Consider the following 17,850-nt stretch of genomic DNA (forward strand, 5'->3'; position numbering starts at 1 on the left):
GCTCAGATATTAGTTTTCATGAACAATATTGCAACGCTGCTATCTAGTGGCCATTACTGGTTAAGACCACTAGTTTGCTTACATATGGTTATCTATTTTTGTACAACGCACACCATTGAAACAAAAAGGGCCTCTACAACGGGGTAAAATAAACAGTTAATTGACAGTATACTTGCAACGTTGCAAGTCCTACTGGGCACTTTTTGTTTTGTTCCACACAGCTGATTCGAGTAGCATGCATCTGCCTGCCCGGTACGGAGCCGGGCTTGTGGTGTGGCATTGGCAGGGCCGGTTTTTACGACTAAAAAATAAAAAAGAGTTTTTCAGTGTACATTTTTCTTGTTAAATTTCCATAAAATAATACATTTAGAATAATAACAATTATATATATAACAGCCAATAGCTATATTTATAGCTATATATATTATTATTTTTTTGATTAATTGTTCTTACTAATTAATCATTTTATTGAAATTTAACAAGAAAGATAAACGTCGGCTGGGGCTGCTAGGGGCCGACTGTGACGCAAAACGTCGAAAAAGCCGAAAAAAAACACACCACCGACCACTCCTCCCATAAGCCATTGCGCTTCCTTTTTCCTTTTTTTACAAGCCTCTGCTGCTGCAATCATGGCGGCGGTGGTACAGGAGCAGGTACCGGACCCTAAACCCGAAGAGCTGGACAGCGTCCTAAATGGTGAGGTAGAGGAGAAAGAAGGCGCCGACCCGGCCGGAGAGACAACGAAAAAGAAGAAGAAAAAGAAGAAGAAGAGCAAGTCTGCAAACACGGGTAAAGGGAGTCGGCGGTCTGTTTCTCCGGCTAACATGCTAGGTAGCTAGTCGTTAGCCATGCGGAGCTGGGAGTAGTGGGGCGGGCTGATGGGAGACAGCGTGCCCCAGTGCCAGGCCAGGCCTTTAGTAACAAACAAGCCTTGACCAACCTCCGAGAGTCATCCAGACTCTAGAGCAATGGTAATGACAACTTCACAGCAGACGGGAATGAAATGCATGTGTCGGGTTTGATTATGGAAGGTAGTAGTGGAAATCCCAACTCCTGTCCAACAGTGCGGGCCGGCTTTAGTTGGTGCTGCTGACAGCGCAGAAACTCTGCCATGCTTTGGGATTGTTCATTTAGCTGGGATCATCTGGCCCACAAAGACTTGGGCGAGCGATGGCCTTTGAGTGATGTATAGAAGTGATCGATAAACTTACTGCAAGCGAAGCGGTTTGAGACAGATTGTGTATTCTACAAATTACTCTGAAACTATAGCTCTTATTTTTTTGGTATTTCATAATCTATTCCGCATGTAACATTGGTTAATACATGTTCTACTGTAGTCCGGTCCCTGAGAATCTATGATGTCGTTAAGATAACGTCACCCGTCACAGCTGAACTTGTTGCCGTGTAATAGCGGAGTAACGGCTGAGAAACATGTGAGTACCATGTGTTCACCGTCCTCTTGTATGTTGAATTGACAGTTGCTGAGCCCGCGGTGGATGAGGTGGCTGAAGTGACCAAACAACTGGATAAACAGGCCGTTGAGGACAAGGAGGAGGACGGGGAGGACGGTAACGATAACATTCACGTGATGAAATTGTGACATCTCATTTTGGAAAGGGCGTGCCGTCAAGCGACTCGTCCGGTTTCCCTTACAACTCTGAGGTCATGTCCACAGATGGAGACGATGGAGATGCAGGGGGCAAGAAAAAGAAGAAGAAGAAGAAGAAGAAGAAAGGAGGTGAGCTACTACGCCACTGTTCAGACCGAGCTTCACCATCAAATCCCAGTTGCACACTGTAGCGTTGGACCAAGTGTCCGGGAAGCCTCACTCGAATGTGGACATTAAATAAACCACTGCCTGAAAAGGCATTCACGTAGCGTTTTGGGGAGATTCGCAAAAAACTTTTTTGCTTACATATTTCAATAACGGTGAACAAATGGAATCGAACTATGATCATGACTGTGGACGATCATATAAAAGTCATATGAATCACGTTTAAAATAAAATAAGAAAACGCTTTGGGTTCACTGGCTCTTTAAGTAAGAATTCTGGAGTTCCTGAATCCGGATTAAAATAGCAAGATTAGGCTACACTGTTCAGGGCTTCCTGCTGGGAACCTGGAGCTAATTGGGTACTGCTATTGTCTAGATGGGCAGTGTTAATCCAGTTTCTACTGACATTACCATGTTCAGGGATATGAAATGATGAACTGAGCATTTTATTTGTGTGCTTGGGGGGCTCTCTAAAGGGTGCTGGTATACTTCTATTTTGCCTCCCACAATGTATTTCCGATAGGGGACTTGAACTCTAAACATTAGCGTTGCGGTATTCCATAATCCATTAGGATGATCTGGAGAATACTGGTTTTTGATTTTCCCCGTCCTCTACAGCCAAAACACAGACTGACCCACCATCGGTGCCTATCTTTGACCTGTACCCCAGTGGCGTGTTCCCCGTGGGACAGGAGTGTGAATATCCTCTCGCTCAGGACGGGTAAGCAACAAGTGCACATGTGCACGAGGACGCGTGCACCTGCAACACAGTTCATGTGTGTTGGAATTTATGTTGCCGTTTCTTATTAGATACCGCCATTTGTATTGCTACCTTATATCTACGTTGTGGAGTAAACGTTGGCGCTTTTCCACATGGAATGCGAGCACGTGCCGAATATCCAACTACAGATTCTTACTTGGGAAAAGAGAACTTTCCCCAACTCTGACCATTTTTAAATGTTAAAGACTGAAGACTTTTATGTTTGCTTTAGGTTTCTGCTAAATCTTAATTACATTGCACTTTCATTTTTTTAACTTTTCCTTTTATTTTCTTTCACGTATCTATTTTATTACTTAAATTTATTGTATGTTTGCTTTAGCTTTCTGCTAAATCGTAAACTTATTTATCTTATTTTATAATTTCATTTCGTATGATGTTTCTATGTGAAGCACTTTAAGTCTGCTTCGTGTATGAAAGTGCTGTCTAACCTGCGTTAGCTTCCTGACCGTTTGCTAACGGACTCCGTTCTCCGCACCCCCGCAGTCGCAGCGCCGCGTGGCGTACGACCAGCGAGGAGAAGCGTGTGATGGACAAGGCCAACGAGGAGGTGTGGAACGACTTCCGGCAGGCGGCCGAGGCCCACAGGCAGGTCCGGCAGCACGTCCGCAGCTTCATCAAGCCCGGCCTCACCATGATCGAGATCTGGTGAGCAGCCCTCCTCCTCCCTCTCTGAGCATCACAGCTCGCCTTCCCCGTGTGGTCGGTTCATACGTCTGACGGAGCAAACCCTAATTTATGAGCTGCCTTGATATTGGGTGACGGATTTCTAAGTAGATAATCAATGCGGTCGTTTCATTTGAGTATTGACGTTCAATGACTCGTATTAATGATGACCGTGGATTTGAGGTTCAACATTTTATAAATAAACATTTCTGTGCATTGTTGTGTTGTATCGGTTTACATATAGTATCACTAGGTACTTGCCAATGTAAGAAACTGTACACTTGTTTTATAATAATCCTGTTTTCTGATTTGGAATCGGTTGAGGAGTGTCCACATGGGCAATAGGAATGCACTTTCTGGTCTGACTTCTTGTTCTGACTCCATCTGTTCGCTGTTCCTCCATCCTCTCTCCTCTGCCTCTACCTTTCTTCGTTTTACGTCAAATGTTTGCTTCTATTGCTACTGTGTAATTCAAGTGGTGCACACATTGATCTAACCGTTCCTTGAGGGAGGGATCCCCCACTCTGCATTCCTTCTCAAGATGTCTCCCCTGATCATTTCGATCTTTTCCTTGGTCTTTGCGGGGCTCGGGGGTTTCCGTAATGACATGGCCTGTAAAGCACTTTGGGACTGTTTTACCGGCTATACATGTGACCTGACCTGACTGTTGTTCCTCTGTCCCCCCCCTCCAGCCAGCGCCTGGAGGACTGCTCCAGGAAGCTGATCAACGAGAGCGGGCTGAACGCGGGCCTGGCCTTCCCCACCGGCTGCTCCCTGAACCACTGCGCCGCGCACTACACCCCTAACGCCGGGGACCCCACCGTGCTGCAGTACGACGACGTGTGCAAGATCGACTTCGGCACGCACATCAACGGTACGCACTGATGATCACCGTCGTCATGGGGACGGTGTAGTAGCTAGGGGGTCTGACTCCCAGTCCAGGGGGTCTGACTCCCAGTCCAGGGGGTCTGACTCCCAGTCCAGGGGGTCTGACTCCCAGTCCAGGGGGTCTGACTCCCAGTCCAGGGGGTCTGACTCCCAGTCCAGGGGGTCCGACTCCCAGTGCAGGGGTTTCGATGTCCGTTCAGTTTCTGTCCTCTCGTCATTGCTGTGGTCTTGGTTTGTGTTCCTAAACGTTGACCGTGTTCCTGACGTCTGTTTTTCTGCAGGGCGCATCATTGACTGTGCCTTCACTGTCACCTTCAACCCAAAGTATGACAAGTTACTGGAGGCCGTGAAAGACGCCACCAATACAGGCATTAAGGTAACGGGCGCGCGCACACAATGTTTGACAATGCATTACTTTTAATATTCTAACAAGACTGAATATCGGCACGACTGTGGTTATCTTCGGTATCCAGCCTGCTGCCGAATGATAGCCGCGCTGATAGTCAGCATAACGACACTCCCTCTTATCTGCTGAAGATGAGTTGACCATCTGCCGGGTACATAGAAGTAGCAGACCTGTAGTTTGTGTCAGGAACAAAACGCCTGCTCTGGTCCCATGATGACGCCGCTGAAGTGTCCGTGTCCGCTTGATCACCCGGTCTGGTTTTGGTGTTGCAGGCCGCCGGGATCGACGTTCGTCTTTGTGACATCGGAGAGTCGATCCAGGAAGTGATGGAGTCCTACGAGGTGGAGCTGGACGGGAAGACCTACCAGGGTACGAGTTAACACGACGGGGAAGAGAACGGAGTTCATAAGCATGTTTAAGAGGCATTCCAGTTCCCCTAACGCCATGACGTACGAAATAGTGTGTGTGTGTGTGTGTGTGTGTGTGTGTGTGTGTGTGTGTCCCCTGCCGCTCATGTAGGTCCTCTTAAACTAAGCTGTAAGCCTGGTTAACGTTTTCTCTTCTTTTCCCCACCTTCCAGTTAAGCCAATCAGAAACCTGAACGGCCACTCGATCGGCCAGTACAGGATACACGCCGGCAAGACCGTGCCCATCGTCAAGGGAGGAGAGGCGACGAGAATGGAGGTGTGTTCCGACACGCTGCGTTGGTCCTATCCGTCACGGCACTAGAAAAGCCATTTCTTTGGATGCACAGTTGAAGTGTGATAGCTCATTAAGGCCCAATCCCATTTCTACCCCTTACCCCTCCCATTGTTTTGAAGGGGGAGGGGTACCCCTTCAAAACAAGGGGGAGGGGTAAGGGGTAGAAATGGGATTGGGCCTAAGACTACGCTTTATTTGGTTTTACTTAAGGCATTGTCCAACTTCCCTAACACCTTTTACTGAAACCCATTTTACTTTATCGTATTAACGTTCTCTTTCGCAGCAGACGGTATACCATTTAGCTAAAAAGCTCTACCTGAACTGGTGACCATCTGTATTCCCCTCAAGCCTGTCCATATTGTGCTTGTTAAAATATGAATATATGTACTTGATTGGACATGGAGTGTTTCCTTTGTAAATTGACACGAGTGATGTTTGTCGCCCCCTGCAGGAAGGAGAGGTTTATGCCATCGAGACGTTCGGCAGCACCGGGAAGGGCATGGTCCACGACGACATGGAGTGCTCTCACTACATGAAGAACTTCGATGTGGGCCACGTCCCCATCAGGTGAGGCCCTCTCCACGTTCACGACGTCACACCTCCATGTTCTCCATACCTGTGGTCCCGTCCATTGGCAGAGCACGGCATTAGCACGGGTTAGATTCCAGCATGGCTACCGCATGCTGCAAGAAATGTAGTTAAAGTTAGAGTTAAAGTCTTAAAGCGAACATCAGGGTTTCCCACAGCGCTTAATGGCTAAAGGCCTGATTCCACCTTACGGCAACGTTACGGCTGCGGTACGTCTTGGCCGCGGTCACCGCAGCAGGTAGGTTCCACTCTAATCAATGAGACCATTTCCACCGGGCGCGGCTGCGGAACGTCTCAGCAGCGTCCAAGGAGCGGCTCGCCGCGCCACAGCGCTATCATTCCGTAGCATTTCTATGTTTGCCGCAAGCCGTTGCTGAACCGCGTCAATTTCAACAGAGCAGATCCAGCAGGGCAGGAAGTGAAAAGGTGAAAGCCAAAGAGCATCCGGTCAATTTTCAAAATAAAACGCAATACTCAGCTAATGTAGCCTATCACAACTTCACATCAACATTAATACGTCATGACCGGTGGCACCAGGTCAGCAGTCAATCAAAGGGTCTCAGAGGGTCGGCAACATGGACGACGAGAGACTCGTTGTCGAAGTTCAGCCACATGAAGTCATTTATGTACCAAATCATCCTTTTTCTAAGGACATTGGCCGGAAGGACAAAGCGTGGCATTTAATTGCAGTCGTTTTGTGAGTGGAAGATGAGTACATAAGGTTTAGGATTATCGCATGATCCCTGGCTCGCAAGGCAGCGTTGCGCTGCCGTAACGCGCCCGGTGGAAGTGCAAGCAGGGCAGAGTCGCAGCCGTTCCGTGTCGCAGCCGTAACGCGTGCGGTGGAATCCCGGCGTAAGGCGGCCGCCTAGGCAACACGCCTGCTGCCTTAACGACGTCGTCATAAAAAATTGTTTTGAATATTAACGTTTTTTTAGATTGCACAAATTCTTTGACTGACTCACAACTGTGACTCCGTTGTTATTTGCACAATGTTTTTAGCAGCCCCCCCCGGTCTGACGCAAAACCCCACCACCTTAACTAACGCATGTTCTGCGGGAAAACCTGAACATGTATTTATTTATTGTCAAAAAAAGGGCAGACGTAGAAGTCAGCCTTTGTACCATTTATAAAAAGATTATTTAAGCAATGAAGATATCGCAGCGCTTCATACTTCAAAGTGGTATTACTTGCCCCCCCCCCTCGCGCAGGCTGCCCCGGGCGAAGCACCTTCTCAACGTGGTCAACGAACACTTTGGCACGCTGGCCTTCTGCCGGCGCTGGCTGGACCGCCTTGGCGAGAGCAAGTACCTGATGGCGCTGAAGAACCTGTGCGACCTGGGCATCATCGACCCCTACCCCCCGCTGTGCGACTCAAAGGGCTGCTACACGGCGCAGTTCGAGCACACCATTCTGCTGAGACCCACCTGCAAGGAGGTGGTGAGCCGAGGCGACGACTACTGAGTGTCACTCCGCACCGGACCTCCACTAAACTGCACCCTACCCCTACCGTAACCCCTTCCTCTCCCCCAGCACCTTGCGTTCCACTTTACTCCCCTTCAACCAGAGAATGAACCCCCGATACAATCTTGGCATGCGCTCCGAAACCAGGAAAGAAAACACAAACGCAGGACGCCGTAATCTGCTCGGTCTTTTGTCGACAGCAGCTGCGGCCGTGATGCGTGGATGCTACTGTGAACCAACCGAAGCAGAATGCTATTATGTTTTCATAGGCGTCAATATTAAATCTAGCTTGCAGGAGGGAACTTTCTTTTGTTCTCGCTGATGGCTGAAATGGGTCCGTTTATTCAGGGTGTCGGCTTATCCAGACATTTAAATAAAGGAAGCATTTGGCTTCCCCGACACACTGGTGTGTCCCTACAATCTCTTGCAGACCTCATTTTACACATTAAGAAAAGGTTAACTGTCAAACAGTTCAATATATTTAAGCTAATGCTACTTTGATTGTAACCACAGTATTGGAACAGCTTGTGCAAGGAGGGAAAACCCCATTTAACTATTCCACCTGATTCTTTTTTTGCTTAAGCATTACATAAGTTACCCGTGCTAGCGACAGCCAAATACCTAGTTCGCGTTCAGGCAGTGTTCGTACGGCCGGACCCCCGTTCAAGGTGTCAACTTTCTATACAGACAACGCTTCATCATGGCTGTATGTTTAGCCTCAACTCTGAGGGAGTGGACTATGCACAAGCTCTCCCCTCCCCACTCCAGTCACCGTTTATTTTGAAATAGCTGCCGCCACTGTATGTTGCCAGTATGTTATGCTTCATTACAAAGTTCAATGAAAACAGATTTTGTAAGATTAAAATGTTGCTCTCATTTTGTCTGTCGTTTGTAGATTAATAACTTGTCTTTTACCAGAACTCTCCTTAAAACCAATCATGAAATATACGCGCACTTAAAAAAATGAAAAAATATTCCCATTTTTATTGAGGTAATTTTCTCTAGAAAAAAAACTTTGAGGTAACAAATTGCATAGTATAACTTCGATCGTTGTACACACGCACACACATACCAACCCACATTCATGAAGGGAATCAATGACGACCAGGGTTTAAAAACATTGATATAAAATGGGATCTAGGAGCACCGTTTACCTTTTATGTAGTTGACTCTCTGCCATTTAAAACATGAACACAGCAGGACCAATTAGAGGTTTACTCAAAGGTGCACGCGGTCATACCAACAGCCCAAGACGCACATGTGGCTGGAGAACAGACATTTTCGGTTTAGTCCTTTCTTATCTGCTGGTGTGGATCAAACAATCAAGAGGGTCCATGATTCAATCACTGTATAAAACACTTTAAAAATAGTTCACTGCCTCAACGGATTGTATTAAAAATACATTCGTATTCCAAATGCTGGTCAGGGAGGGACTGCAGCCGGAACCAGGCCAGCTATTGATATGAACATTCATTATACTGAAAGAGGAATTATAAAAAAATAAAGACTTCAACAGATGAATGGGCACTTTCTTGTTTCTTGGGGGGGGGAGAGATGAAGACGATTCACATTCTTACGATGGTAAGGGGCAGCAGAGTCGATCATATCCCCTGGACATTACTGAACCTGCTAATGCGCAACAAAAACGTAAATATAAAAAAAATATATCACCTCGCATTGGCTTGAGGTCAGCCAACCCCACGCTGCCCTGACAGACCTTGAAGTACTTCTGGGCGGGTTGGGGTTCGAGGGGAGGTGGGTCTGGCTGACAGGGGTCCAGACTAAGGGACAGAGAGGACGACGGCCACTCAACCACTCCTTAGACATTTGTGCGTTTCTACAAAGAGTGGCTGAGGACGAGTCACAAGAGCGACTGTTCACCAGACATCTAAACCTTGGCCTGGACTACCCAACCTTAGGCCGTCGACGCAGAAGTGGCTCGGGTCAGTAGCTGCGTTTCCATCTAAAAGGTGATGCGAATCTTTAGAAAGTTCGCAAAAAAGTAATTCGAATTAGGTGCGTTTCCATCAAGTGGTTGGAGCGTAATAGGGTGATGACGTTACACGTTGATGTGCGGAAATCGGAAAGACTGTCAGTCCTGTGTTCAAAGTTCGCTACGTCACAGCTGATTCGCTAAAATGTGTTTCCATCTCCCATTTTGGGAATTTACTGTTTCGCATTTCTCAAAAACCACCTCAAGCGAGCGGATAAACTTTTTTGCGAATTAGAGGATTTTGATGCGAATTTTGGTGTTTCCATCACCGTTTACTGATTCGATACTTCAAAGTTCGCATTAAATTAGGGGGATGGAAACGCACCTTGTGTGTCACCGGAAGACAATAGGCCACCCCCCACCTATTCCAACTCCGAAAACCAATCCAGATGAGAGTCGGCACGTGATAAAGGGGTAAATAACAGCTCGGTCTACATCCAGTTTTGCGTCGACTTAAGCTAAAGTGACTATTAAAAAAAAAAAAAATCACTTTCCTTCCCAAAGAGTATGTACAACCAAGAAGCCAACGCACGCAAAACAAATGCATGATCAATAACAATAAAAACCAGGCGGCCCCGATTACAGCCGTGCACGTCTCCAGACGGACACTGTCACAGCACCGCGGCTGATAATCTTTATCAAAATACAGCTGTACACTATCGACACCGGGCGCCTTTCAGCGCCAAACAGAATTTAGGAAATATAAAACACTGTTCCGTCACAAAGCAGAACCGGGGGGGTCCTCGAGTCACTTAATTTCTTTTATGTAAAATATTTTTCGATAGAATCCGCTCCAGAATAAAAAAAAAAGAAGAAAATGCCGCAGGAGGGAGGGCCCAGCGTCAACCAGCAGGGGGCGGTAGGCCTTCAGCAGGTGGATGGGTGGAGGCGGTAGGCCTTCAGCCGGTGGGTGGGTGGGTGGGGGCGGTAGGCCTTCAGCCGGTGTCTGGGTGGGTGGGGGCGGTAGGCCTTCAGCAGGTGGATGGGTGGAGGCGGTAGGCCTTCAGCAGGTGGATGGGTGGAGGCGGTAGGCCTTCAGCAGGTGGTTGGGTGGGGGCGGTAGGCCTCAGCAGGTGGGTGGGTGGAGGCGGTAGGCCTTCAGCAGGTGGATGGGTGGGGGCGGTAGGCCTTCAGCAGGTGGTTGGGTGGAGGCGGTAGGCCTTCAGCAGGTGGTTGGGTGGAGGCGGTAGGCCTTCAGCAGGTGGGTGGGTGGAGGTGGTAGGCCTGGTGGTTGGGTGGATGTGGTAGGCCTGGTGGTTGGGTGGAGGCGGTAGGCCTCAGCAGGTGGTTGGGTGGAGGCGGTAGGCCTGGTGGTTGGGTGGAGGCGGTAGGCCTCAGCAGGTGGATGGGTGGAGGCGGTAGGCCTTCAGCAGGTGGTTGGGTCAAGCTGGTAGGCCTGGTGGTTGGGTGGAGGCGGTAGGCCTGGTGGAGTCCTTCAGCGGGGGTGCTGTCGCCCGGCGGGCTGACGGCCGGACGCTACAGCGGCCGGTCTTTGTCCTGAGAGGCGCGCTGGGTGTAGAAGAGGATGTAGGCCTGGGCGCGGCACACCTCCTCCACGCTGCACACGTTCATCTTGGAGTCGTTACAGTGGACCCAGAACCCTGAGGGGGCACGGAGGACAACGTTAGGCCCACACTCACCGGCGCCACACGGAGGACAACGTTAGGCCGACACACACCGGCGCCACGCGGAGGATAAGGTTAGGCCGACACACACCGGCGCCACGCGGCAGAAAGGACGGCCCCATTATTTTCGACGTACTGGCCCACGCCGGCGGCGGCTAGACGCGCGTAACCCCGCTAGGCTTCACTTGTTGAAGTTAACATAAAAGGTTTTCAAACAAAGTTGAAATGGGCCAACAATGCTGGCCAGTAGGGCCGGCAAAACTGGTCACAAATGACGTTGGAATATTCCTTCTGAGAACCACAGGTTCGAACCACATTCGAATATCTACTTCTGCTCGTTGTCCACAAGGGGGCGCTACCGTCACTGTGACCACTTTTCCAAAACCCCGGGCGCAGCAGCCGACTCACCGCCCTCCTTGTTGTAGCAGTAGGCCGTGTAGTGGCCGGAGCCGAAGCCCTTCCCATGATGCATCACCACGGCGGAGAGCTCGTAGAGGAAGTGTTTTGAGGGTGCGGCGGGGGGGGGGCCGGGGCAGGGGTCCCGGTAGCAGTAGGGCTCCATGTTCAGCAGCTGGTCGAAGCGCACGTGCACGCCGATCTTCTCCCGGTGGTTCCGCCCCGACCACCTGAAGGACAAATCACAAGCAGCCGCGATTTTTTTAATATTTTCATTAATCCACGCAGTCTCCCAAAGAAGCTCTCGTACTTAAAGTGAATAATATTTTAATATCCTACAGCGAACCATTAAGAGATACTGAGAGTAATGCTGGGGGCCGTGCAGGGGTACCTGAAGCGTTTGAGGTGCAGCCGGAGAACTTGAGGCAGCTTGTGGACCATCAGCTGCTTCTGAGCCTCCGTCAGGATGACGGGTTTGGAGGAGAGGCGACGGCGCTTTGCTGAAACACGCCCAGAACAGACTTATTCAGCGAGCGACTTATTGTGGTGTCGCATCGCTGTGGCGACGCTAAACAGACTGAAATAGTCGCATATTGTCAACAGAAAAGAACATTTAATTGAAACCCATTAGCTAGAAGGGAGTCGACTAATACACAGTGGTATCGCAGAGGGTCGACTAACACACAGTGGTACAGCAGAGGGTCGACTAATACACCGTGGTACAGCAGAGAGTCGACTAACACACAGTGGTACCGCAGAGGGTCGCCTAACACACAGTGGTAACGCAGAGGGTCCCCTAACACACAGTGGTACAGCAGAGGGTCGACTAACACGCAGTGGTACAGCAGAGAACCCACTGAATCAGCTCGCCTAGATTTGGCTCCCAGAAACGGCCATTTAATTCTGACAGCTACGAGCGCTACGTCATTAGCATGCAGCTACACGCCCGGCGTGATTAGCGTGCAGCTCCGAGCGCTACGTGGTTAGCATGCGCGCCAGCTCCACCACTCACTGTTGCACTGGTCGCAGGCGTAGATGTTCCCCTCCAGCGCTTCCGTCTCCGTGAACTTGGCCAGCATCTCCGTCAGCCGGCATGACACCTGCGCAGCCGACTCCCTGCTGTTGCTGTGGTAACGCTCGGGGAACTCCAGCGACAGGTCCCAGAAGGGCTCCACAGTGTTGGACTGGTAGTCACAGGCCAGGCAGGTCACCTGTCGAGGGGGGGGACCAGTAAGGCGGCGAGACACAAAATGAGAGAGACACAGAAACGGAGGCAGGAGAGGCCGGAGAGGCAGAGAGAGCAAGAAACAGGCAGAGAGAAAGAAGCAGAAAGGCAGAGGGAAAAAGTAAGAAAGAGAGAGGCAGAGACAGAGAGACAGTGATAGAGACCGAGAAAGAGCCAGGACCAGAAAGTGAAAGAAAGATACAGACAGAGACACAGCCAGAGAGAAAACATTAAGACCAGACACTGGAAACCGTGAGTGACGCATAGTTACCAAGACGTGTGGTTTTACTCGCGTAAAACCACACCTCTTTCAGTTAGTCATTAATTTACTGAATACTTGAAAGAGGAAGCAGCAGTGGGTCACTTACAAACTGCAGTCCAGGAAGACTTTGACCCCTAGACTCTAGGTAAACATGCACACCTGGCCTGATATTCTGCAAGATCAGGTGTGCAGACCCACCTGTGTGTCTAGTCAGCACACAGGTGTGTGTGCTGACTAGGCACTGATCTTTTGTCCTTGTGGAAACAAGGACAAGCTTATTTAAGGGGGGAACTTCAATGTCCATTCATTGCCGTCGAGGTGCAGCAGAGAGTTTTGAAGATAGTTGTATCCCATACAGAGGAGGCATTTTTAAATACGACTCACACATTCTAGTAATAACGACACACAGAATGGGATCCCACTTCCTAATAAACAACAACATGGTTTGGAATCATCTGCCAAGTAGGAGACTTTTAGGGATTCAATCATGTTTTCTGGGAGAAAAGTGAAGTTGCCGTGCTAGTACTTCTTGGCCAAATAATTTATTTTTAACTAAGCCAACATTTGTGGTTATTCTTATAAATGTTTAGAAAAAAGCTGCCGAGACGGTTATATTTTATATGCAGATTCAAAGTGGTTGATGTGGTAAGGAAACATGTCTCTCGCCCGTTCACTCATACTGGTGAGAGACCTCACCGTAACCTCTTAAAATCTGTCTATAAAATATAGATGAACGCAGAGGATTCAAACAAAAGTCAGAGCTAGACGTACAGGGACCTTAGCATGTGCCACGCATGGTTAAACTTTAAGCCACTGCCAACATTAACTAATCATCGACCATATGAACAAGGTTGGTCACCTGTCAGAGGAAGAGACTCTTGAGTCAATGCCATCCTTCAGCAACTTAAAAGAGGAAATGACCCTATATATATATATTAAAGAAAAAAAGAGCGAGAGAGCGAGAGCGAGATGACTACGGTTGTACTTCAGCAGAGCAAAATGTGAATAGTGATAACCAGGGAGGGAGAGAAGACACTTCACGTCCGTACATTAACAGTGAAACAACCTTCTGTATGCCTGGCATACAGAAGGTTGTAACCACAAAGACGTCTGTTTGACTCGCGACGGGTGTTGCAGCACACCGAGACGGTTACCACGGTCCACCAGACACGTGTCACCCTGCGTCTCACGACAAGGGAGGCCCCGGGGGTCCGCTCACCTGGCTGAGCAGCTGCCCGTGGAAGATGCTGTTGACCACGTTCAGGACCTGCCTGATGAGGCGCTTCTGTGTGTGTGGCACGCCGCCGGGGGGGGGCACGGGCCCACCGCCACCGCCGCCGGTGGTCTCCAGCTCCCGCTGCACCTTGTCGAGCAGCTCGCACAGGAACTCCTGGGCGTCCTGCTGGGCGTAGCCGCGGAAGGCGGGGATCAGCTGCCACACCGAGTGCAGCATGGCGAACGGCGACACCAGCGCCCACTTGCCCGACCACATGACCTGGAACAGCGTGTGCAGCTCGTGGCACAGCGAGATGTGCTTGGAGCTGGGCTCCATGGGCTGCACCAGCTCCATGCTGCGGGCCCGCGACGACCCCCCGCTGAGCCCGGCCCCGCAGCCGCCGCCGCCGCCGCCCCCCCCGCTGGCCTGGAGGCCCCTCCGGTGGGCCGGCGGCGGCGGTGGGGGGGCGGGCCCCGCCAACCGGCCGTGGACGGCGGAGGCCAGCAGCTCCAGGGCCGTGGTGAGGTCCAGCTGCAGAAAGCACTCCCTGAAGACGTGGAGGTGGCTGAGCACCTGCAGGATGGAGTTCATGTAGCACGTGTTGCCCAGGTTACGCAGCCCGGTCACGCCCGGCGTCACCGCCGGCCGCCGCTTGAGGGGCGCGCCGCCCTGCTTGGCCGACGGTTTGGCGGGCTGTTTGGCGGGCTGTTTGGCGGGCTGTTTGGCGGGCGTCTTGCGGGGGGCCGGGGGGGGCACCCGGGGCTTTGGCTTGGGTTTGGAGGAAGGGGCGCTGGGGGTCTTGGCGGCGGGTACGACCCTTTTGGACCGGACTGTTTGTTTCTGGGGGGCGGCGGCGGCGGCGGCGGGGGGGCTTCGGGTCCGCGTCCCGTTGGCCGCGGGAACGCAGAGCGAGGCCAGGCCGGCGGCGTCGGCCGCCCTCTGGCTCTGGCGCCGCAGCCGCCGGCTCTTCCTGGGCGGGGCGCTCTCCAGCTCCGCCTGCAGCCGCCGCTTCACAGAGCGCCGCCGCTCCAGCTTCTCCCGCCTCTTCTCCTCCTCCACCCGCCTCGTCTCCTCGTCCTCCCGCCTCGTCTCCTCCTCCTCCCGCCTCGTCTCCTCCTCCTCCCGCCTCGTCTCCTCGTCCTCCCGCCTCGTCTCCTCGTCCTCCCGCCGCCGGCCGCCCTCCGTCAGGGCGAACCACGCGCCGAACACGCGGCCCATGAGCGTGCGGCGCCGGTGCCAGAGGGCGGTGAACATGCGGTCCTCGTCGCGGAGCTGCAGCTCCCGGGCGCCGCAGGGCAGCGGCGGCGCGGCGGCGGATCGCAGGGTGCGCCCGCTGCGCGTGGTCACCTCGTAGCGCTGGCTCTGGATGGCGCCGAGGGTGCTGCGCAGGAGCTTGAGGTCGCCCGTGGCGTTGTCGTTCAGCACGTAGTCGTCGCACAGGTAGCAGAAGACGTACAGCTCGTTCACCTCGATGGCCAGCGGGTGGCGCTGCAGCTGGAAGTGCCGCAGCGCGTGCTCCTCGATGTAGCGGCCGCACGCCACGTGGGCGCAGCCCAGGCAGGCCCACACCGACTCGGTGGTGTTGCAGTCCAGGCAGTGCCACTTCTGGGGGTTGAGGATGGAGTGGTCCGGGGCCAGTCGGAGCCGGCCCACGTGCTTGCACCTGTCCATCGCACCGGTCTGCCCTCCCGCCCGCCTCACTGGGTCCCTGGACACGCAGCCCGGTCCCCAAGGGGGGGGGGGGGGGGAGGGGTGATCCGTGTGGGTCCTCTGAACGGTTTCAGTCCACCAGAGTCAACATGGTGAACTGCCAAACGTGTACCCCAAAGGCATGGCTTTATCTGGGGGACAAAGGGGAAAGGGAATCATTGCTGGAATGCATGCAATGGTAATTAATTTAGTTTCCTCGGCGCAACAGCAAAAAACAAAACCCGGCAGCATATAGGTTTAAGATAAATGTAAAAGTTCCATTCCAACTCATTTCAAACCGTTCCCAATAGCCTTTCAGACGTTCCTATGGAGGAGATCAAAGAGCAGCGCTGCGTATACATTTGGGAGCTGAATCAGTCTTCAGAGCAGGGTTTCAGATTGAGTGTCTGTCTTCCATAGAAGCATAACAAACCACTGGGGGGTGGGGGCTTGGTGCACCAAACTGGAGATCCTCAAGTAGTTCTGAGCCCCATCAGCCCCCCATTGGGATAGTATGGGGCGGGAGGGGAAGAGGACTTAAAACCTGGCCAACAAAAGCTAGAGGCGAGAGAGACCTTTTGTCAGGGTACAGGACTGCCTTCTCAAAAGAAAATGATCGACAGACCCGGATGAAAAGAAATCGGACACTTGGGTTAAACTGTTGTTATGGTAACGCAAAAGGGAAAGTGACCAAAAAAAACGTACTTGTTCAAATGAAAACAACATTTCTTACATCTTTCTGGTACTAACATGTTGTCTCTGAGCTCTTCCAAGCAGACATGTCACACTATGAAAAAAACATGCGTCACTAAAACACTGAAAGTGCTCGGACTTTGGCGTTGGTTTGTTTGCTCGTTATACTGGGCTTTTCCCTGCGTTTGAAAAATAACAATTCTCATTGTTATGATCGGATCAAAGATGGGCAGTAATATATGTATGCTTGAATGTATTAACATCAATTTAGATGATTTGGCAGTGACAAAAAAACGCTAATTTAGGAAAACATTTGTGGCTAGTCGAGACGAGTACATTTCAAGTGTGAGCAAGGATTGGTCGCTCAGTGAGAACGGATATTTAACATCGGGGTAGACAAGTTCACACAGATACTCGTAGCAAGGGTTAAGTATAGTAAGTTAAGTTAAGTATTAATGACAGGGCAGGTGGCGTTTATGGGGTTTCCCTTACTGCACTAAAGCGTAATTGAGCGCGCTTTGCCCTTGTGTGTGAACTGAGTTCACCATTCACTTTAACTGGCTCACTACGTGTTCAAATATAGTCCATAGCAATGCAATAACCCACTGGCCCTTATTACCAATATAACACTTAATTGCAGTCACACTAGTGAAATGGTTCCGAATATAAAATGGTAAAATCAAACGAAAGTTTAGGCTGAGAAAAAAACGACGGGTGATAAACGAGCAAAGGTTGAAGAATACGGAGACGCACATCAACGCTATTCACGTTACGCTGTTGTTCGTATACTTCCTCAGTAATCAGCCCACATAAAATGAAAGCATGTACGTAGACTCGTTAGGTACAATAGTGTCTTTTTCCAGATCGGTGATTTAAGAGATTAGCCAGATTGTAGCTGTCCTCTGCGCTAGTAGTTAGCCTAGCCTGCTAAAGCTAGCTATCAGTAATAATCCTGAGAAGTTCAAGAACTCGCTGGTAAATTGTCAGTTTTGCGTAACATTGTCACGAATATATCATCGTGTACACAAACAACTCATATCTCTGTCAGCCGATCACACCGTTGTCATAATTAACAGCAAAACAAAGGGATAGCAGCATTACCTATCTCTCCTTCACAGGACCTACTACGGCTGGTACTACTGGGGGCGCCATCTTGTCAGTCCTGGTCGCGTGGTGTCGGCTCGAGCGCGTCCTTCACCCGTGACGTCATTGTTGTTATTGTTGTGAATGGTGATGATGATGACGATGGTGGTGGTGGTGGTGATGATGATGATGATGATGATGATGATGATGATGATGATGATGATGATGATGATACATTTAATTTAGAGGCGCCTTTCAAGGCACCCAAGGTCACCAGAGAGTGTCGAAGAGTTACAGAGCATAAAGTCTTCATAAATCGTTTAAAAACAAGACATTGTGGAAAAACAAACAAATGTCCGGTGATTCACACTACACAACAGCATGTGTGTGGATTCTATGGAAA

At 50.7% G+C, this 17,850-nt stretch overlaps 2 protein-coding genes across 2 annotated transcripts; one reads left to right on the forward strand and one right to left on the reverse strand.

Annotated features, from left to right (window-relative positions):
• Positions 1 to 590: 590 nt before the first annotated feature.
• LOC130372557 (methionine aminopeptidase 2-like) lies at positions 591 to 8,779 on the forward strand. Its single transcript, XM_056578622.1, has 11 exons — positions 591 to 789; positions 1,479 to 1,568; positions 1,676 to 1,738; positions 2,392 to 2,494; positions 3,038 to 3,199; positions 3,910 to 4,091; positions 4,387 to 4,481; positions 4,784 to 4,880; positions 5,092 to 5,195; positions 5,665 to 5,780; positions 7,013 to 8,779. The coding sequence occupies exons 1-11, from the start codon at positions 630 to 632 to the stop codon at positions 7,263 to 7,265; spliced, it is 1,425 nt and encodes a 474-aa protein (XP_056434597.1). The 5' UTR covers positions 591 to 629; the 3' UTR covers positions 7,266 to 8,779.
• Positions 8,780 to 10,626: 1,847 nt separating this feature from the next.
• On the reverse strand, positions 10,627 to 17,631 carry usp44 (ubiquitin specific peptidase 44). Its single transcript, XM_056578576.1, has 7 exons — positions 17,466 to 17,631; positions 15,121 to 15,823; positions 13,986 to 15,039; positions 12,292 to 12,490; positions 11,671 to 11,779; positions 11,292 to 11,509; positions 10,627 to 10,859 (listed from the first exon to the last, which is right to left on the reverse strand). Exons 2-7 carry the CDS (start codon positions 15,651 to 15,653, stop codon positions 10,735 to 10,737), a joined length of 2,238 nt encoding a protein of 745 aa, XP_056434551.1. The 5' UTR covers positions 15,654 to 15,823; positions 17,466 to 17,631; the 3' UTR covers positions 10,627 to 10,734.
• Between the last annotated feature and the right edge of the window lie 219 nt (positions 17,632 to 17,850).

The sequence above is a fragment of the Gadus chalcogrammus genome, chromosome 19, assembly GCF_026213295.1.
Source record: "Gadus chalcogrammus isolate NIFS_2021 chromosome 19, NIFS_Gcha_1.0, whole genome shotgun sequence".
Classification (NCBI taxonomy): Eukaryota; Metazoa; Chordata; class Actinopteri; order Gadiformes; family Gadidae; genus Gadus; species Gadus chalcogrammus.